The 19,364-nt window shown below is 47.2% G+C and overlaps 1 protein-coding gene across 2 annotated transcripts in view; it reads right to left on the bottom strand.

Moving 5' to 3' along the window:
- Positions 1-19,364, bottom strand: part of nrp2a (neuropilin 2a) — a 58,977-nt gene that overhangs the window by 27,460 nt on the left and 12,153 nt on the right. For both annotated transcript variants that reach the window (XM_085347135.1, XM_085347136.1), the window contains exons 3-7: positions 11,355-11,536; positions 4,693-4,923; positions 3,156-3,311; positions 2,446-2,615; positions 1,342-1,497 (exon numbers count right to left, since the gene is read on the bottom strand). In XM_085347135.1, the coding sequence (XP_085203261.1) occupies positions 1,342-1,497; positions 2,446-2,615; positions 3,156-3,311; positions 4,693-4,923; positions 11,355-11,536 (895 nt within the window). The remainder of the gene's footprint in view (positions 1-1,341; positions 1,498-2,445; positions 2,616-3,155; positions 3,312-4,692; positions 4,924-11,354; positions 11,537-19,364) is intronic.

The raw sequence follows: 19,364 nt of genomic DNA, 5'->3' as shown, positions 1-19,364 counted from the left end.
ATCAATTCTGCATTTTATGTAGATTAAGTAGTGTCCAATTAGAAAAAGCAGCAGGCATTATTCCCTGACTTTGCTTCCTCAGACTTTTGTTTGTCGGGTTTTCACCATTTTCTTTAGAAAACGTACATTTTTCAGATTTTGTTCTATCTTTCACAGATCTTCAATCCTCCTACCGCCTTTACGGTTTTCTAAAAGCTAACAAAACGCTGTTTTCAAAGCAGCGTAGCGCCACTAATATCTCTCTCCCGAATGCAAAATGCATGCCTAAGCATCTGTCTGATTCCGTGTCTCAAAGTGTCCGAGCAGTTTTTGCTCAGACGGATTACCGGACTCAGATTACACGCCGCAGACAGGCACACATCATATACGTATGCGCTCACACGCACAGATCTCCAGACAGGGAGATCAGCCAGAGGTTATTTAAAGAAAGGGAGGGGGTCCTCTCAATTGTGTGTGTGTGTTTTTCCGGGGGTTCTAATAAATTGCACAGATGTTGACTTTTGTGTCAAATCCACATTTTGTTTAATAATCTCTACATCAAATACCCCCCACTGGCCCCACCCAAACCAATCACTGGCACACACAGAAGGATGAGGGGGGGTGGGGAATCCCAGTCTGTGCGGGTAGTGTGGATTAACCCCTCTTTACACACACGCCCACTCTTGCCACTCTCTATTTTTTTGTTTGAAATCCACAGTGACCTTAAACCAGATGTGAGGGACAAGGTTTAAATGCCCTGGAAACAGGCTGTCTGCAGGTCACGGCATGGCAACAACCTGCCATTGTGTGTATATAAGTAACAACGAGCAGGCAATCAAATGCAGATTTAACGAGGCTCGATCGAAGCACTAAATGGGAGCGATTTTGGAGAGTAATGCTGCGAATCTCTCAAGGCGCAAATTTGCTCAGTCCACACCTGGCCGGCCTCCAGAGGGTTTCACAACCCCCAGGTGTGTGTGTGTGTGAGTTAGGCTGAGAAAGATGATAAATAGCGGTTCCAGATAAGGGCACACAGAGGACTCCATTGTTCTTGTTTGTCAGGTTCCCCTCCTCTCTCTATCTCTTCCTCCCTCCCGTTCCCTTTCTCTCCAACTCATGACTGAGGTCATGACTCGGGTTCATAAACAGTCTTAGAAGGGGAAAGACTCCTTCAGGAATTTAGCGTCCGCTGATGCCATTGATATGGCTCTCGAGCGAACACAACAACCTTAGTTGTTTGAGAACATCTCGGAGGTGTAAATGCGGCGTTCAGCGTGGATGCTCGGCTTCACTTTAAAGCGAGCTTGCCCGTTGGACCATTTCAGGCTTCGTTTTTACTTATAAACACGTTTAATGCTCTACCTTGTGGTTCTTGCCATGGCGGTACACCATCCAGTCCTCTCCGTTGGTGCTGACCTCCAGCTTGAAGGTTGTGACGTAGTAGGACTTCTGCGTTTCCTTGGATATGGCGCCCTGTGTGGCAATACCGGTCAAAACCTTGAGGAAATGAAGATCCACCTGGAAAAAAGGGGGAAAATGTATAAAACTTGTTTTCATGAACTGAAATAAAATAGAATAGCGGCAGAGAAAGCTCCGTAGACTGCAGGATGGATGTGCTCCGGGCTGATGCAGATAGCCGAGCAGCTGCAAGTCTATTGCTCACACAGCAGCAGCAGCAGATTGTGGCCTTCTACTGAAGAAGCCTAGGTGGTATCTATGAGTGTGTGTGTGTGTGTGTGTGTGTCTGTACATTGTGATGTGTGTAAGGGGAGGAATGGTTGGAGGCAAAGATCAATGGCGCAGTGTTCGGATGCATTCCTGAAGAGCACCTTCATCAATCACGGCCTTCTTGCCGCTCTCCTCCGCGCTCTGCCTATGCACGCGTTTGAGACAGGAAAGATTGAGAGTGTGGAAGCACTTCCTTATCATCGGTTCACAGTTCCTCCATTCCCTTTATGTGTGAGCACCTCTGTGTGTCCCCCACTGTACGTGAGAGCCTTCTTCGCCGAGCCTTCTTCCGCAAGTATCACCGAGACAAATTTACTGTCACCAGCGAGTTAACGCGTCGCTGATTCAGATATCAGTGTCGACCCGCTCTAGACTTTGTGCCTTAAATCAAATATTCGCCTTCAGATTTCTACCAGAGCAAACCAACTGCATTTAAAAGTTTCTTAAACACCCGGGCCCTCGAGACAGCTCAAATGCGCGGTTATTTATATTTGGTGGCACGGCTCTGTTCTGGAACCTCTCTGCCCCTTCCACGTACATTCAAGGCAAAGAAAGAAGCAGCACGACTTCTTTCTGGGGTACGAAACAACTGCAGGTGGGCTAAAGCGACTTAAATAGTTGACATTTGCCGACTGAATGCATGAAAGGGTACCAGCTGATCCGTCAGCTGCTGCGAGCTGCCGCTGACATCGACTGATCTCGACAGCGTAGGCCTGCTTGAACCTCGCGGAGTGATACCTGTATGTATTCCTTGTTGCTGTCCTCTGCCGGCGTCCAAGCGTTGTCGTCGTTGTTGAGGCGAGCCTGGCGCGGCAGCCAGCGATTGTCGTAAAAGGACGTCGAGGCCGTGATTTGGTCGTCGCTGATCTTCCCCGACTCCATGCCCAGCGCCATGCTGCAGTGAAATGCTGACGGGAGAAGAGGGAGCAACGTCAGCTATGTTTGCATTGAATATAACTGAATATAACGGTTTAGCAGACATGAAAGAAAAGGCATGAGGGGCACAGAGCTCGAAAAAACAAGAGGCGTGAAGTTAAACTCAGGCAGACACAAAGAGAAAAGACAATGAGAGGCAGAAAGCAGCCCAACAGGTGAGTGAAGTTAAATTGAGGTTGAGTTAATTTATATTCTAAAAGAAAATAGTATGAGCCCGCTTCTGAGAAATCATGCTCTCTTAGGAGAGCGCAAAATAGGCTGAGAGGGGCGAGGGAGCGCTCCGAGATTGAAATAGCATTAAAGCAGGCACGGCTGAAGAGATCGAGAGGGTAAGAGGAGAGGAGGAAAAAGAAAAAAGATGAAGAGAGAAAGACGAGTGTCAGCAGAGATGACAGAGACGAAAGCGGTGAAAGAGAGAAAATCGAGTTGGGAATAAAAGCAGGTAAGCAAACCTACACTCTGTACACACAAATGCACGCACACGTGCGCTCTTAAAGTGATGGTGCACTCACAGTCGGAGACTTCTTTTTGTGTCATGTTGTAGCGGGCGGAGAAGCCGTCTTTGGCGACAGCCATGTCGGTGTGGAAGGAGAGGGACAGCAGGCCGGAGGACGATTGGATCTCTGGGGGGATCTTTGTCCCGCAGTACCGGCCAATCAGAGGAGCCACTGCACACACACGAAATTCATGTTTATACAGTCATATTGCAAAGAAATGATTTTAAAAGAAACATTCGTGCTGTTATTTTGAAAAACTCAACATTTACTGCTTTTTCTGTATGATGCTACATTCAAGGAAGGAAGAAAAATCAGAAAAAGCACGCACATGTGATAATTCCTATAAGATTAAAAAAAAGGAAATCCAGCACTGCAAAGACAGGTTTCCAGTGGTCATGCTGCTTCGGTAAGTGTTGTCTAATGACTCACAGCATGCCTCTCCTCCATCTCCCCTTCCTCCATTCATTCCTCTCTCCCTTAACTCTCCTGTCCATCCCTCCATCTGCCATGTGTGTGTCTCAGCCAGAACCCAGCAGGAGAGGGAATGGAATCCCTTGCTTTAATGCAAGCTGCACTGGGATCAGCTGCAGACAAGCACTCACACATGCATAGACACACACATGCGCGCACGCACTCACAAACATTAAGGATTACAACGGTCTCCAGACACAAAAATTCTTCACCCTTCCGCCTCGTCTCCCGTCCCTCTTTCACGCCCAAGGAAACTCAGGCTCACTGGAACTGGGTTACACTTTAATTTGCTCCTAATTCTCAACTTTGAATGGTATAAATTGTTTTCAGCTATCAAAGCTCCTAAATTCAAGGCTATAATTGGAATTTTAAATCCACTTGGATCCCTTCTTAGCGACTGAAAATGGAATAATTAGAGCAAATCCTTGGTTCCCCCCCCCCCGCTTCATATTTTCAAAAAGAAAAGGAAAAAAAGAGAGAAGAAAAGGAACTCGGCAAAGCGAGAGGTGAGAAATGAACCACTCACCACTACTAATGTGGCTTTCATCAGCTACAGAGCAACTAGCATTACCCTATGGCGGTCACTATCAAAGCCCCTTGATAACATCCTCAAATGTTTTTCTCCCCCAAACCCCTCCCATTCCCACTTTCTGATCTCGGCTCTTTGCATACAAGCAGATACTCATCGTGGCCGTCACTCTCGCTCACCCTGGGGAGGAAGGAAGTGCTAGGTGATAAGGATGGAGGACAGGGAGGAAAGTACGAGGGGGGTTAGGAACGGGTTGTTATTATGGAGAGGGAAGAGAACCATGGGAACAGATTGGTCCTCAGGGGTGTCCAGTCCCCCCCCTCCCATGTAATGGGATGGACTGTACGGTAAGAGCTTACATCAAAGAGAGGGATGCCTGCACAGGAAATTGAAGGCTGCTATGCAGATTTCAGTGTAGGAATGTGCATGTGGAAATGTGGCTGTCCATGCACGTTAAAAGGTGAGGACAGGGTGTCTTTCCAGTGTGTCTACGCTCACGCTGAGATATTCCGACATCTGTTTGTGTGTGTCTGTGTGTGTCTGTGCGCTCACCTTGTGGCAGACCGTCCCACACGTCCAGCCAGTCGTACTTGCAGTCACCCTCTCCGACCAGCAGGGGGTCGTTCTCGAGATCGAAGGTCAGGAAGGTGAGCGTGATGTCCATGTGGGGCGGGGCAATGATCATGTAGGAGCATTCCAGATTGTGAGGGTATTTATCCGGGAACCCCGGGGACTCGATCATGCCGGTAGGGCTGGTGAAATTGCGGAAGCAGAATTCCGAGCCTAAGCAGACACACAAGGATAAGAGGATATTTAGAGTCGGGAGTGAAAAACAAAAACAAAAACCCATAATGGTCGCGTTACGAGCAGGAGCAATCGATCACGTGGCGGTATCTCATCTGACTTGCAGAAGGTGTTTCAGAAACTCATTCGTCACTGACAGCCCCGCTGGGATTTTACAGTAGCTGCGGTGGTGAAAGGACACGAACGTGCACGACTCGTGGCTGTAGATGGAGGAGGGAAAAAACCCAACAGAGCGAGCAAATGCTCAACTGGGCATTTCTAATTTTGCATCATGCAACGCAAGCAGGCTTAGAGCTCTTTTTTTGTGCACGCTCCCCTTAAATTCATACCACCTCTGTGCTCTCAAACAATGACAGTGCACTGCAAAACCCAGCCTTTACTTGAGCCCTTAAAAAATTCCACCTTTAAAGACGGAACCCTGCTTTAGAGCATATATTTAAAATTTTACCCTTTTTTGGGTCTCATTTGCACTCTGTGTGTGCGCGTGTCTTTCACTTTCTCTCGCACACCTCGCTCATGCATACCACAAAAGTTGTGTAATGGTTCTAAGTGGGCCCTTTGCGGCGGCTCCTCATTAGCTATGCAGATTTATGCGCCCTGGGCAGCTCACCTTGAGCGGCAGCAGCTGTGTGGCTCAGATCATCTACCCATCAGCCACTGCTCCGCGGTCCACTGGGGAGCCTGAGTCACGGCCGAGTGTTTATGGACCGGCACATCAATGAGGCGGGAGAGAGCTGACAATCCAGCACACACACACGCACACACACACACGGCAAATAGACAGGTCTTCACACAAATGTCACACGCGCTGCCTCATTCATAAGCTGTGTTTATTTTCCGAGCCTGAGTTCGCTCACCCTTTAAATAGTTCTATCTTTACAATGCAGGCTCCGTTCAGTCGTACATCTTTATGCATTTCTATTTTCATGCTCACCGGACACACACACATCCTCATGTGGCAACGCTGCTAAGATACGTGGGACAAATCGCAGCTCTTCCTCTAGAACTAAAGCGCACTTAAACTGGACATTGTGTGTTTTTTTTCTTTTTGCTACTTCTCTCCTGCTGAAATGACTCGTTGAAGGTAAATTCATTTAAAGACGCATTTAACTTCAGTTTCCTTTCCCAGACAAATGCGCCTGGTCGGTCACTACCAGCAAGGAAAAACAAGCCTAAGCTAGAAGCATTTTTCCCATCGTTGACTCCACTGGAAAGCTGGGAGGTCAGGTTGAAGAGGCTCACGGGAGGAGGCATCTGGTGGATTTCAAACCTGGGAAAGCGGCGCCGCATCCAGGCAAGCACTGCACTGTCTCAGGGAGCTGCCAGGGCTGCGTTTGATAACCAGATTCATATTCGTAGAGGCGGCGTTTAGGAGCACAGACGCGTTAGTGGAACATTCCTTCGGCAGCATTCCTCGGAGGCACCGGTTCTTATTATCAGGCGGCCCTATGAAAAGCTGAGGGGTCGACTGTGCTGCTCTGACCCCCCCCTCCCGGTGTCTACACTTGGTAATGGCAGAGAGCTGACCCTAATCAGCATAGAGACAGAGGGAGGAAAACCCAGGAGACGTATACCATATCTCTATTTGTATTCCCCATTTTGTGAGAGATTCTTTATACCCCATTTTCTCTCATTTCCTGCCAAAGCCTCACATTTTAAAAAAAAGTGCTTACATATATAGCTGAGTGCAATGATGCATATATCTTCCTATTGATTTACCTGGCACCAATACATTCATGTCACAGTTGACAGTTGAGATGTTGACAAAAAAAAAATGTATGAATCTTCCCCCCCCACGCGTTAAAAGCAGGCATTCAACCCCTTGTGTCGACTCCCACACACACCGTTACATCAAAACACCCGTGGATCAGTTGCCTGGCTGCCTGTACGCACACACAAACACACACACAGAAGTAGGGATGCTGAAATGTGAGGGTAATTTACAGCCAAGATCTCCCCATCCCTTCAACCACTGACCTCAGCTCTGTGTGTTAAGTGTACAGTTATAATGTAGGAGTAAGCAGCATCAATCTCCATGTGTCTGTAATGCGATCATAACGACAGCAAATGAACTGCGCAGTACGCATGAGTCACATCTCCTGCGAATGCTCCTCTTTGCATGTACGTTTTTGCTCACACGACCCGTTTCTTGCTGCCTGTTTTCCCTCAGTGTGTGCGTGCTTGAAGGTGTGTGTCTGCATGTGTGAGACCCAGTAACACACTGGCCTTGTTTCTCACTGGGTCACAGTGCAAAGCAAGTCTGCGGAGTCCTGCTGGTGAAATCTTCAATCTGAGCGCAGCTTGACTCCACCGCCCATTCAAACACGCCGTGTCTGTTACTCGAGGAGCTGTCGCCCTCGCGCGACGTCACGTGCCGATGCTCTGCCGAGTGTGCGCATATGCACCTTCTCTTTGCGTCACTGCTCATTAGCTCACAGTGTATGAACACGCCAAAAACAAGTCCCCCTCGCCCCTTTCTACCTCCCTCTGTCACCCCCTCATGTCTTAAAAACACACACACATGCCTGCGCACACACACGTGCCTGTCTGGTGCTTGCATCGCACCATGAGCTGCCATTTGGCGAGAGCTGTCTTCTGGCAAGGAGCGGGAGGTCATAGTGTGAGTGAGTGAGAGTGTGTGTCAGTGTGATTGGAGGTGGGGTGGGGGTAAGAGGGCGAGTTGCTGGGTAGAAACCACTCGATTCTTGCACATGAGTGCCTGATGTAGTAGCGGCAGCTCCACACGTTGTGTCAGGGCAACCCCTTTCCTCTCCTCCTCCACCCAGCGACGCGCCGGGCCTGTGTTCATTCACTCTTTCAACCCTCTGTCTCGCCTGGCGTCGACATACAACTCTAGCTGAGGGCTCACCTCTGCGTCTGCCGCACATCAAAACCTGCCTCACCCTCCTCTCTCTCACCTGCCTGTCTCCGCCTGACATACAGCTCACTCCTCGTATACAGTCGCGAGCAGATCTCTCGTGTAACCTCCCCACGCTTGAGTTCGGCTCACGGTTTCCATTGAAGAAAATCTCTCCCGAGGCATCTGGGGAAGGGCGGTGTACGTGCATGCCTGTGTAGATGTGTAGCGGAAGGGGCACGCTACACAAGGGTGTGGGGGGAAGGGTTGAAAACCCACAACAACAAAAACAACAACAACAACAACAACACTGTGAACAACTGGAAGACCCAAGAAAAGGAGAAACAGCATTCTTGGCATGCTGTGGTTTGACACTTTTATATATCCGGAGAGACAACTCGAGAGGAATGTTTCTTCTTAGACTGATGCCTCTGTTGTGTTGTTGTTGTTAAATGAATTACCATTATCAATTGTTTTTCATCTTCAGCACACACACACATACAAAAAAATGCAGATGCCAAAAAAAGCCCTCCTGCTGTTTGTGATCAAAGCCGTTCACGCGGTTGCTGATAATGTCTCGTTATTTCATTCCGGGTACGCGTTTTTCCTCATCGCTGATCAGTCTTAAGCGCTCTTGTTTTTTTTTTGTGCTCGATTTATTTATTCATGACTTTAATTCACCTTTTGCCGGTTAATTACGTGAGCGTGATTTCGGCAGTGGGATGGGGCTCATGGGTTTTTTAGGAATAAACAAGTTGCAATCAGCCGTAACAGCCATCACTGACGCGTCCAATCAGCATGATAGCATCAGAGAGACACGCAAGGCCAGTGTGTTATGTCTGGTACTTGGGCGGGGGTCCCTGCCGTAGGCTGCGCCCTCTTCCACCACCACCCGAACCCCCAGATGCCACAGAAGCGGTCATCAGCGGTCATGGAGGAGACCCAATGCCCCAAGGTTCTCTATGCTCCCATCTTAACACTGGATTGGCTGCCACTGTTTTTCTGCCCCCACTGAGCTACTGGTGGGCTTTGGGGAAGGGTGAAATGGGGGCTTCCATCATAAGTCTTCCCCTTGTAGCCGTGGTAACAGCATCAGCAGCACGTGACTTTGTGTGGGGTGGTAGTCAGGGCTGTATAAAGGGTTAAGCACGCATGAGTAGGACCAAAGTAGGCCACAACAATAAGGGGGAAGGGAGGGGGGCTGTGCACTTTCACTGTACAGTAGGATTAAGGCGTTTGTGCACTGTATGTGTGCGTGTGCATGAGTATAGTGGACTGAGGGATAGATGGAAGACCCTGGCTCTTCTTAGGACGTGAACCGAAGGGTGAAGGGTTATTTGGGACGGATGTAGAGCCAAAGGTCGACTTGTGATCCTCAACGCTGAAAGTGATTAGCTCTAACTGTGCTGTACCACGCCACTTACACACACATAAACCACACACAAACACACACAGTGGCAGTGGCACAAACAGATTGCTTGTCCAATTCAAAAAAACCCTGGAGTAGCTACAGTCACTGCTTATGTAATAAGGTTGAATGAACAAAACAAAAACAAGCCACAGTATCATTAGTCCAATGCAGAGAAAGCAGGGCAGGATATCTCAAACACACACACACACACACACACACACACACACACACACACACACACACACACACACACACACACACACGGACAGAGTCAAAACCAGACCTGCATTGTCTGACTTCCAGACACAGTGTGGTGGGGTCAGCCTCAGCTGTCTGTTTAAGATGGGGAGGAAGCTGAAGACACGCACACAAACACACACGTCTCCCAGCTGTTTGCACAGATTTCTATCTGTCAGGACACACCCTTTAAAAACACACACAGACCCATAAACACAACCTCCCAACCTCGACACTGTACACACAAACTGAGTTTCATTTCTCCATCACCTCCCAAAAATAAAAGCGCGCAAAAATGCACAACGCCTAAATCCGTTAAGAATATTAAAAATAACGCTTGCACAATTGCCACTTTTCCTCTAGTAAGTAAACACATCTCAGCCTCGGATCTCTGTGTACCCGTCAGAAGTTGTAAGCTGTTTAGAGGGCCCGGGCCTGCCACGGTAAGACAAACAGCCATGATGAGAGAGCGTGCAGGCGCTGGGAACGCCGTAATTAACACATGGCCTCAATCACGCATCCTGAATTCATTTCCACTCTCTGACTCACTCCTTCTTTGTCAGTTTGTCTCCCTTAACCCCAATCATTTTCCCTCTCAGTTTGTCCCTCTCTCTCTACCTCTCTGTCTCACACACACACAAACATACGGGTCTCTCTTCCCGCCTCCACATACAAACATACATAGAGCCAGACAGAATCTCGCACAACAAGCTGAGTGGAACCACCCACACATGCAGCCAGCAGACACCTACATGTGCTCGCACAGTGACACCAGCTCTTACACCCCTGTATTTATACCAGGATCTTGTTAAATGCACGGCAACCGCATCCCCCCTCCACCACAATCCACCAGCCTTCGATCCATCTATGCGTGAGACAGATGCAGTCAGTTATACCGCCAGGGTCTGAGCTCGGTGTCCTCGGTAACATCAAATTTGGGTCACACTCATTTGACACAAAGCCAGGGACATTTCTTCAAAGGTGGGAGGTGAATTAACGAATTCTTTCTGTTTTCGCGGTGTTAAATTGAAAAGCATTTCCAGACCCAAATCAGGAGTTACCTTTAACTGCTGCAGAGACAATACGCTGGCAACTCGTACATAAATCTTGTTCCCCCCGAGGCCACCTGACCAATTCACCTCACCTCCTCCCACTATAACTCACACACACAAACACACAAGTGCCACTAAAACAATACTTCAACCTTGCCCGCAAAGCGCACTTCACCTCGTGCACTTTGACGACTTTTGAGAAAATTCCATTTCGCCACACGCTCGTCCCCATCACTCTCCTCGCCTCTGCCTCCGCTCATAAACCTTTGACCTTAAGTCAAACTCCCAAGTAGCCTCGGAGCTCTTTCCATTTTCCATCATCCCACAATAACCCTTCCCACACCCCAGTCTTCCTAACGGCCCCGGAGGAAGTGTATTCTTGCTTCATATAAGAACGCATTCCTCACGTGCTTTGAGGCAACTTAAAAGTTGTTGTTTTTTCCTCGCTCTGTAAGTTTTGCCTGCATTCCCGGTCCCCTCTGCTGAAGTAAATTACTGGGAAAGTGATGGGATGAGTGATTGCAGGTTTTGGGCCGCTAACATGAAGGCGAAGGAGGCGCATGATGACAAAAAACCATTAACTTGAGTGTTTTTGAGAAGGGGAGCCTTACGTTTGATGAAACATGTCCCACACATAAACTGTAACAAAATGATGCACACTGTTTTGTTTTGTTTTTTGTTGTTGTTTGTTTTGCTTTTCATGTAATATAAAATATTGCTTGAATTGCCCAAAAATATCTGCAGAAAAACAAGAAAATTAAGAAAAAACACGATGAACTGTGTGGCGTTGTTGACTTAATGTGGCACTAAACAGACCCAGCTTTAAGAACACAACCCGTTAATGCTTCCTTACCTGTTTTGAATATCTCGTAGCGCAAAGAGAAGCCGGCTCCCTGATGGGCGTAGTCAGAGACAAATCTGATTTGGAGGGATGGCCCAGATGAGATAATTGGCCCTGGGGCGATGTTGCTGCAGTGCCGCCCCAAAACATCGGCCGTCTCTGAAGTTCCATCGCGGATCTCTATGAAGTCGTATCTGAAAAGAATAAGAGAAATGAATTAGATTCTTTCCTGTTATGTTAAAATGTTCTCTTAAAAGCATTCCTTAAAAAAATCCTAGGATGCAGCATACTCAGAGTTTAATGCATCAGGAAGGGATTAAGAAAGGTAAAGAGATAAAAGGAGAAATGTAGAGGGGAGATAAATGTAGATAGTTATGGGGTTATGCAATCGGCACAGCTAATAAAAAACAGACAGGTGTGGATCTATTTACCGTCAGAGTTCAGCCTCAGGACAGAATACACAGAGCGAAATAGCACAACACAACTTCAAGACACAAATAAACATCTCTGCCACACCTCATATGTGCTGCTTCCCCTCAGCTGTATTCAATAAATTTAGCTCTTATGACCCAGTTCTGCTTGAGACAACAAGCTCAGATCCCTCTGACATCAGCTCGAGGTTAGCTCCCGCCATTTTACCAAATCTTGGATAACAGGAAAGAAAATGAAGAGAGGGCTGCGTTTGAGCAGAACGTAATTGAACAAGTGGCTGCAATCTGAGGGTGAAGACTGGGGCAAATGGATGGATTTGTTAATAAGAGGCGCAAAAATAGGCAGGAGCTCATGAAATAGTAAAACAGTGAAGGCTGGGGGGGATGATGACATTAAGGTGAAGGAGCAGAGAGTAAAATTGGTCCAAAGAAATGCACAGGCACCTTGCTTATTAGCTTACACATGCTTGAGCTCTTGGCTCATTTTGACCTTTGACTAGCTAACTGACCCTGAATGATAAAAGCAAATTCTCAACTGGCAGGCTACTACGCATGTGTGTGTGTGTGTGTGTGTGTGTGTGTGTGTGTGTGTGTGTGTGTGTGTGTGTGTGTGTGTGTGTGTGTGTGAAAAACACACACAAAGAGGCAGCCCAACCGATTGATCCAAAATTAACCCCGAGTGTCACTCCTGTGCCATTATTAGACATAAGCGGCGACACAGAGTCACAGAGTTCAGTCAAAAGAAGATTGTTATTTCCATCCGTCTGTCCTGGGAGCAACAAGACCCACCGCGATGATCATGTGGGGTATAGGACGAAAGAAGAAGCCGGCTTGGAGGTGGGTTGCAAAGTGGCTTGCAGATGCACCACAGCTGCAGGCTGATATTTAGTATCTGTTTCCCTTTAAGGAAAATACTACATGGATGGATTTTACAGCATCAAAGTTTTCCAAATTTCCACTTTTGCACTTGTTTTCCACAAGGACACAAAGTTTAATGCAGCTATGTAGCCTGTAAGAGATAACACACATAAAATATGGATCTAAAGATTTTTCACTGATATTCATGTAGGCAAAAAAAGTCTATGAATGGTAGACTAATTTGGTTTCCTTAGCTCCCTTAACGGCTAGCGAATACTACGCAGTGTATGAAAACACAGCCCTGCCTTGGACAGCCATCATTAAATTATATCATAGCTCTGCTGATATGATAAAGATGGAGCTAGTTCATGTTTTGGAGCTGAAAGTGAATCACCAGGTTTCAGGATAGTAATTTTGGGTTGTGTGAATACTGGAAGGTGTGGAAATCTCCGTGATTTTTGCTTGTTTCTAACTCAGTGCTGGATTACTGTTTTAAAGCAAGTTTCAATCATTTTCATCCAAATAGTGTCTGAGAGGAATCTGCACTTTTCTATCTCTTATATTCTCTTAAGCATGAGCTTGTTTTGCTGCTGTATGAGTACAAGATTTGTGTTGTTATTGCATTGCAAGTTGTTGCAACTGTGAATAATTTCCTTGTAATTTTATAATCTATCATGATACTCAATCGTGTTTCTCTCTACAAGTGTCTTTACCACACACACACACTAAACACAAAACACTGGGTTTCCCAATGTAGCTGACTGCATTGCTGCAGGCATCCTGCAGCTACACCCTTCAAACATACAGGCATGCAAAACGCACTTGCTTCAATTAGTTTGTGTAACAAAGCTGTCACAAAACAACAGGGCTGCTGTTGTCTCGCTAATTAGCGTGACGGGTTGTTTGATGTTAAAAAATCGTCGCAGATGACTCCGGGTTTTGGAGCCGCCTTCAAACCCAGCATCTCGCCAATGTCCCGAACAGGTAAGCGCTTTCCCCCCCGCGACTTCTCTACAATGAAAAGCGTTCAGAAGAGATGAGACAAACCAATCAGCTCAAGGCTGTGTTTCTTTGTGGAATCTCAGCACTAAGACTGCTTTTGTGCTGCCTGCTTGGAATAAAACCTGGATTAAGTAGAGTCACTAAGCCTCTTTTTTGGCTATCGCATTCCTGCAGTGTATTGATTCCTATACAGAGCATTCAAGCTAAGACTGCTGATGGAGGGATAATCCCAACCATATTAATCTAGGTCAGAGTGGTACATGCACAGGTGAGGCTCGAAGTGTGAAAATGCTGCAATGAGCCTGCAATATCGCCACATGAAAGCATCTGACCAACAAAAAGAACGTACAGGACGAGGCGAGTTAATTAAACCAAAAAAAAAAAAAAAGAGTACAAAGGACATGCACTTTGGGAAATAAAGGAATCTCAGGTTTGATTTGGCCTTGGGAAGATTTTCAGGTCATGGTTTCAGAGAATATTTTAAAGCCGAGATGAAGGTAAGAAGGTTTATATATGAGGCAAAGGAGGGTTTAACGAAAACAGTGCCAGAGTTGGATTAGGGGGGAACTGCAAGACACAGTTTCTGAAGCCTGATCCGTTTACTCTGGTCGCAGCCAGTTGATGGGTTTGTGGACTTGCAGCTTTTTCATTATGTTCATTTCAAGGCTAGTTGTTGGCTTCCGCAGAACTTTTCACACAGCTATGTTACCTACAGGAAGGTGTTTAGCTAAAACTGTACTGACACACCTGTTAGCTTGGTTGGATTGAGGTGCGATCACATTCATGCCACGAACAAACTGCTCTGGAGTTAATTTAGAACCCCACCAAGACCACCTCCTCCAAAGGGTCTCGGTTTTGGTCTGAACTTGAGTGGAATTACTGTGTCCACTTCTGCACAGGTGAACCAGAGTCTAATTTAAACCAACCAAACACGGCTGGTGTGAAAGCAGCCTTAGGCTAAATAGCATGATAGCCTGATATTGCTACACCTCCTGAACCGGTTTCAACAGTTTCACTCTCTCTGCCTCTCTCTTACCAATTTTTATTGTTATTTTTTTAAAAATTCATAAATCTTAAAGTTTCAAAGGTGCACTGCGACATGTTTCAGTCTTCCTGCACGCTCCTCCAGTCTAAGCTTGTGATGACGACTGGGGCTCAAGCCAATCTGCACAAAAGAAGGCCTGAAGAGCTCTCCTCCTAGTAAGTAAAGAAGCTGTTGTCCAATACTCTTATACGTGTCTTGGTTGTAATCCTGCATTACAGAGGCGATCGTAGAGGCTTTAGTGGCAGGCTCCAACTGTGAGTCTGTGAGAGCCGCGGCCAACCCTTAAGTACGCCTGCTTAGGGCTGTTACTGACACATGCTTTAGGGAAAACACACACTCAAAACATGTGCCAACAAACACACAAAGACAGACGCGTACACAGACACATGCCGCATAGACAAGCACATGCGTGCGCGTACACAGTCGATGCTGCATCACCAACGCCGAGGATAAAAGGCCCGCGAAGGAGCTGAGAGCCTAATTAGGTTTTAATTGATTTTGGAGTGGGTCTCTATCCTTCCCTCCCCTCTCCCTCTCTCCTGTCGTGGATTAGCGTCAGTGAGTGAGTGTTCCTCAGATGTGATTATTGACCTGTTCGCTCAGCCTCTCCCCAGGCTCTGATGAATACTTGCATGAGGACCTGACGTGTGAGAGCCCACTGTCTGTCTCTCTCAAGCACACACTTGATTGCATTCCAGGACACTGCGCAGACACACACATAAATCATTTGCACATGCGCACTCGCACATCTGCGCCCATGAAGGTACGCATTAGCGCCGCATCCCGCTCTCTCACACACACACGGAAGCAGAAAGCCCCCATCCAGATCCAGATTCCTCTAGGAATTGTTTTGATTCAAACTCCGCCTTTCTGTCTGACACCATCCATCCTCAACTTTCCGTCTGTCTGGAGGTCTGTCTAGGTCTGCACGACCAGCCCTGTGTTAGGGAACCATTATGGGGGGCAGCAGTTTCGACCTCCCTCATTTCCCCTATAGAATATAGCTGGAACAGAGGGAGAAGGTTAAAGAAACTAAAAACCCTTAAAGGCCAGTAATTCTGCACCAGCCCAGACACGTCTTCTCTTCCTCTGATCTCATATATCACGACACCCCTGTGCCTTTCACACATTTTGCTGTTTGCTGGGGACCGGGGACATTTCCTGCAGGCAGCAGTGCCTCAGTACAACCAAACGCAGGCCCAAAGCGAGTATACATACACACCACACACAGCAGAAACTGTAAAAATAGGCTACAAAAAAATCGAGAAACCACTAAAGACGAAACTGGTACGAGCAGTACTGGTTTCTTTTAAGAGATGCCAAATTGGGTGCTGACGGTATCGTAAACAATGAAGCTGCTCTGGAAGATTACTATACATGATGACACTTTATCTAAATTACATCCTTTATGAGGTTTACGTAGCAAAGATTTATTTATTGTCACATATTTGACAATAATCAGTCCCATTAAACAATGCGAGCTGTGCTTGTATGGCACCTTTTGGCCTTACTAGAGGAGAGTAGTAGAATGAGCACTATTTATGTGAAGGGGCAGATTTAACAACCTACCTCGCGAAGAGTCGACGGTCCGCCGTATTCGCTATCATCGCCCATCATTTAGCAGGTGTTACTGTGAAATCTGGGAACTTCTCAAAGCCAACATTAATCTTGATGTGTTCATTTAGGCAGATCTTCTAAGCAGGAGCTTGTGGAGAGATATGAGGTTGCAAGCCTTTGTTAGGTGTTAAGTCTTTTTGCAGAGCACTGCTTGCTTATATATTTATAGGCCTTTTATGCCTCTGTGGCCTTACTAACCCTGCTAGTGGTCACTATGCAATAATGTGCAGTCAGTCCTGTCATTCCCCTTTAGGGATCTGCTATATACATTTACAGTCCTTGCTGGTACCGTCCTCCTGCATCTTTTGTGAAATCAGCACATGAGTTCTCATCTAACCACCCTTCTGTAAAAGAGCTAGCTTTGTGTATGTGTTTCATTTAGTTTATTCTCAGTGCCTACACAAAGCATTCTCTGGGAACTTCAGCACTATGTAAGAGATCAACACGTAATTTGCCACGGGTGCGTCACTGTCTCCTTGATTTATTTTGTTTATGCTGGTAAAAGGGGAACAGCTGTTCTCGAGCATCAGGAAATCAAACTTGGCCGTACCCTCAGACACTCGGGGCCGTCGGCTGAAATGATTTCCCCCCTTCCTGTTGCCTGTGTTTCTCCACCCGTTTTTTCTACTTCTCAGAGCTCACAGAAACCTCAAGACCCACATCCAGTAAACAATGAGGCGCTGTCTTTGGCTTTCTTTCGTCCACCTCGCCGCGATTTACACAAGCAGAGGCAGAAATTAAGCAAAGGCACACACACCCAGATATTCACATATCTGAACACACACTCCCTCCCACCCGCAAAGGGGACTCTAATAAGCCATAAGTGCCTCTGAAATATTAACTAGATGCTGCGAGCGAAATCCCAGCAGATCCGCGGGGGCCTGCCATCTTCAATCTAGCCCCCTCCAAAAAACAAACAGCACTTCTCCTTCTCATCTCCTCATGCCTCGCCGCCCTCCCCCTTGCTGTCCATCACGAGTTCATGCTTACAGATGACTCGGGCCAAACCACTGACCACAGACCGTCTAGGCTCAGCCCCAGACCTTCTAGTGCAGCATCGATCGGAAGCATCAAACTATAAACGCTGTCTGCACTGAAGCCGTGACCCTGCTGACTCTCGCTGGACGCGTTTCACCTCTATCGAAGCATGTTGAACGTTGTGCTTTCCTCGCGCCGCGGCGTAGTTCATCAACTCTGATTACATTTGTGACAGATGAATACAGAGACAACAGTGCTGCAGCTGCACCGGGCTATCCTAATCACATGCTGGGTTTTTACGGTTAATTGTACCAGTTAGCCATTATATCATCATTAAATCCCGGCAGCTGTGTTGACTGCTGGACGCTGATGACCATGATTGTGTCCTAACTGTAGGCCAAATGCCAGATGTTGACAGATATGATCCTGGAACAACTCCCTCCTTTAGCCATGACCTCTGGGAGCTCGTCTGTCCTTCCTTTCATCCTCAGCCATCATCCTTCCCTTTCCCTTTTTGCGCCTTCTTTACTTTCCTTCCCCTCTGGCTATTGCTGATCATTTATAGATTTCCCATTACAAGCGGAATACAGACATTGATCCCACCCCTCCCTCGAGCTCTAGCAAAAAGGCGATATCATGCATAGAAACACAGAGCTGGTACGTGTGTTGGTGGCACTTCTCGCTGTGGCCAGACATGTCACAAGCCCCGGGGGGTGGGGATGGGTGTGGGGGGTGTCTAGCTGTGTGTCTGAAGAGTTATAAAGTTATATAATAAAATCTTTCCACCTCAGGCAGACTGCATTCAATAACAAATAACCAAATAAAAGTGAGAAAATAAAAACCGGGAAAAAGTGCAAGAAATGGATCTTCTTGAATGACTGTTTTTGTGTCTGTGTGTGTGTCTGTGTGTGCGCGTGCACCCACCCGTTTCAATGTTTAATTCAAGTGCATAAAAATAAAACACCTCCTTGGGCGGGAGCGAGAGGGAGAGAGGAAGAACAAAGGGAGAGATGGAGGGAAGGAAAAAATCGGAGGAGGGAGACGTCGAGAAAGAGAGCTGGAGAGAAACTCTCTCTCTCCCCTTCCTCGACTCCTGGTATATCACTAGGTAGCATCCTGGGGCTTGGTGATGGCAGATTGCATTAGAGATATGGGCCTGATATTTCATCTAGCCTTTATTACATTTAGTTCGCATCAATCGGCTGGCAGCCTGGAGGTAAGAGCTATTTGGCACATGGCCGGACTCCCCCTGAAATGAAATCCTGAATTAAAGTGCCACCTCAGACATGGAGCGCCTGCATAAGGCTCACGATTTGATTGCTGCAGTCGAGCCGGTGTTTGGCTTCGTTACATCGCACGAGTACTGACTGTTTGAACCCGCCGAGGGAAAATCACCAGCTGGCAGGGGATATTAGCGTTCAGAAGCCTTGCCTGAGCTGACCAAGCACTTTTCTCAGTTTTATAAAGGCCTAAAGTGCCTTGGTATGGGGTGGGGGTGGCGGTGGTGAGGTGATGACTGATGAGCACTTTTACACCGACAGGTTGCGTGCTTAATAGCGCACGTGCATGCGTGCTTTATAAGCATATCCAAAAACATATGTTCAGCCTTTCATGTGACCATTTTCCCCCCGTTTCCTGCGTGCTTCCATGATCAGCAGTCCAGACACCACAGCCCTGCGTCTTTCAGGTAACACCGCTTCGGTTTTCTGCTCTGCCATCTCTGTAATCCCACCTGTCACGCAGATTTTCAGCCCCGGCCGAGATACCGAGCCCTTCCCTCCTCCTGGAAAGCCCTCTGGCTCCCCTTGCCCTAACCTCGCAGAGAGGACCGTGAAAACATGCAAAAATCTCCTCTCTGCTCACTCTCTCACACCGCCATGCCTAATCATACAGGCAAGAAAAGGAAGCAACCCGTAACAGCGCTACAGGGCCTGGATCAATCCGTGTAAAAAAAAAAAAAAAAGAAAAGCATAACACGGGATGGAGAGAGGAGGATTATCAAGCCCTATTTTGCTGTTTTCTGTGCCTTAAAGGGTTCTCTACAAAACACAGAAGGGCACACTGGTGTTCAAGGTGATGCATAAAAACATG

Source organism: Diplotaxodon limnothrissa, linkage group LG23 (assembly GCF_057381915.1).
Source record: "Diplotaxodon limnothrissa isolate DT_005_m linkage group LG23, D_limnothrissa_male_GT1.1, whole genome shotgun sequence".
In the NCBI taxonomy this organism is placed as follows: domain Eukaryota; kingdom Metazoa; phylum Chordata; class Actinopteri; order Cichliformes; family Cichlidae; genus Diplotaxodon; species Diplotaxodon limnothrissa.
This window is presented reverse-complemented; position numbering and strand designations above follow the sequence as displayed.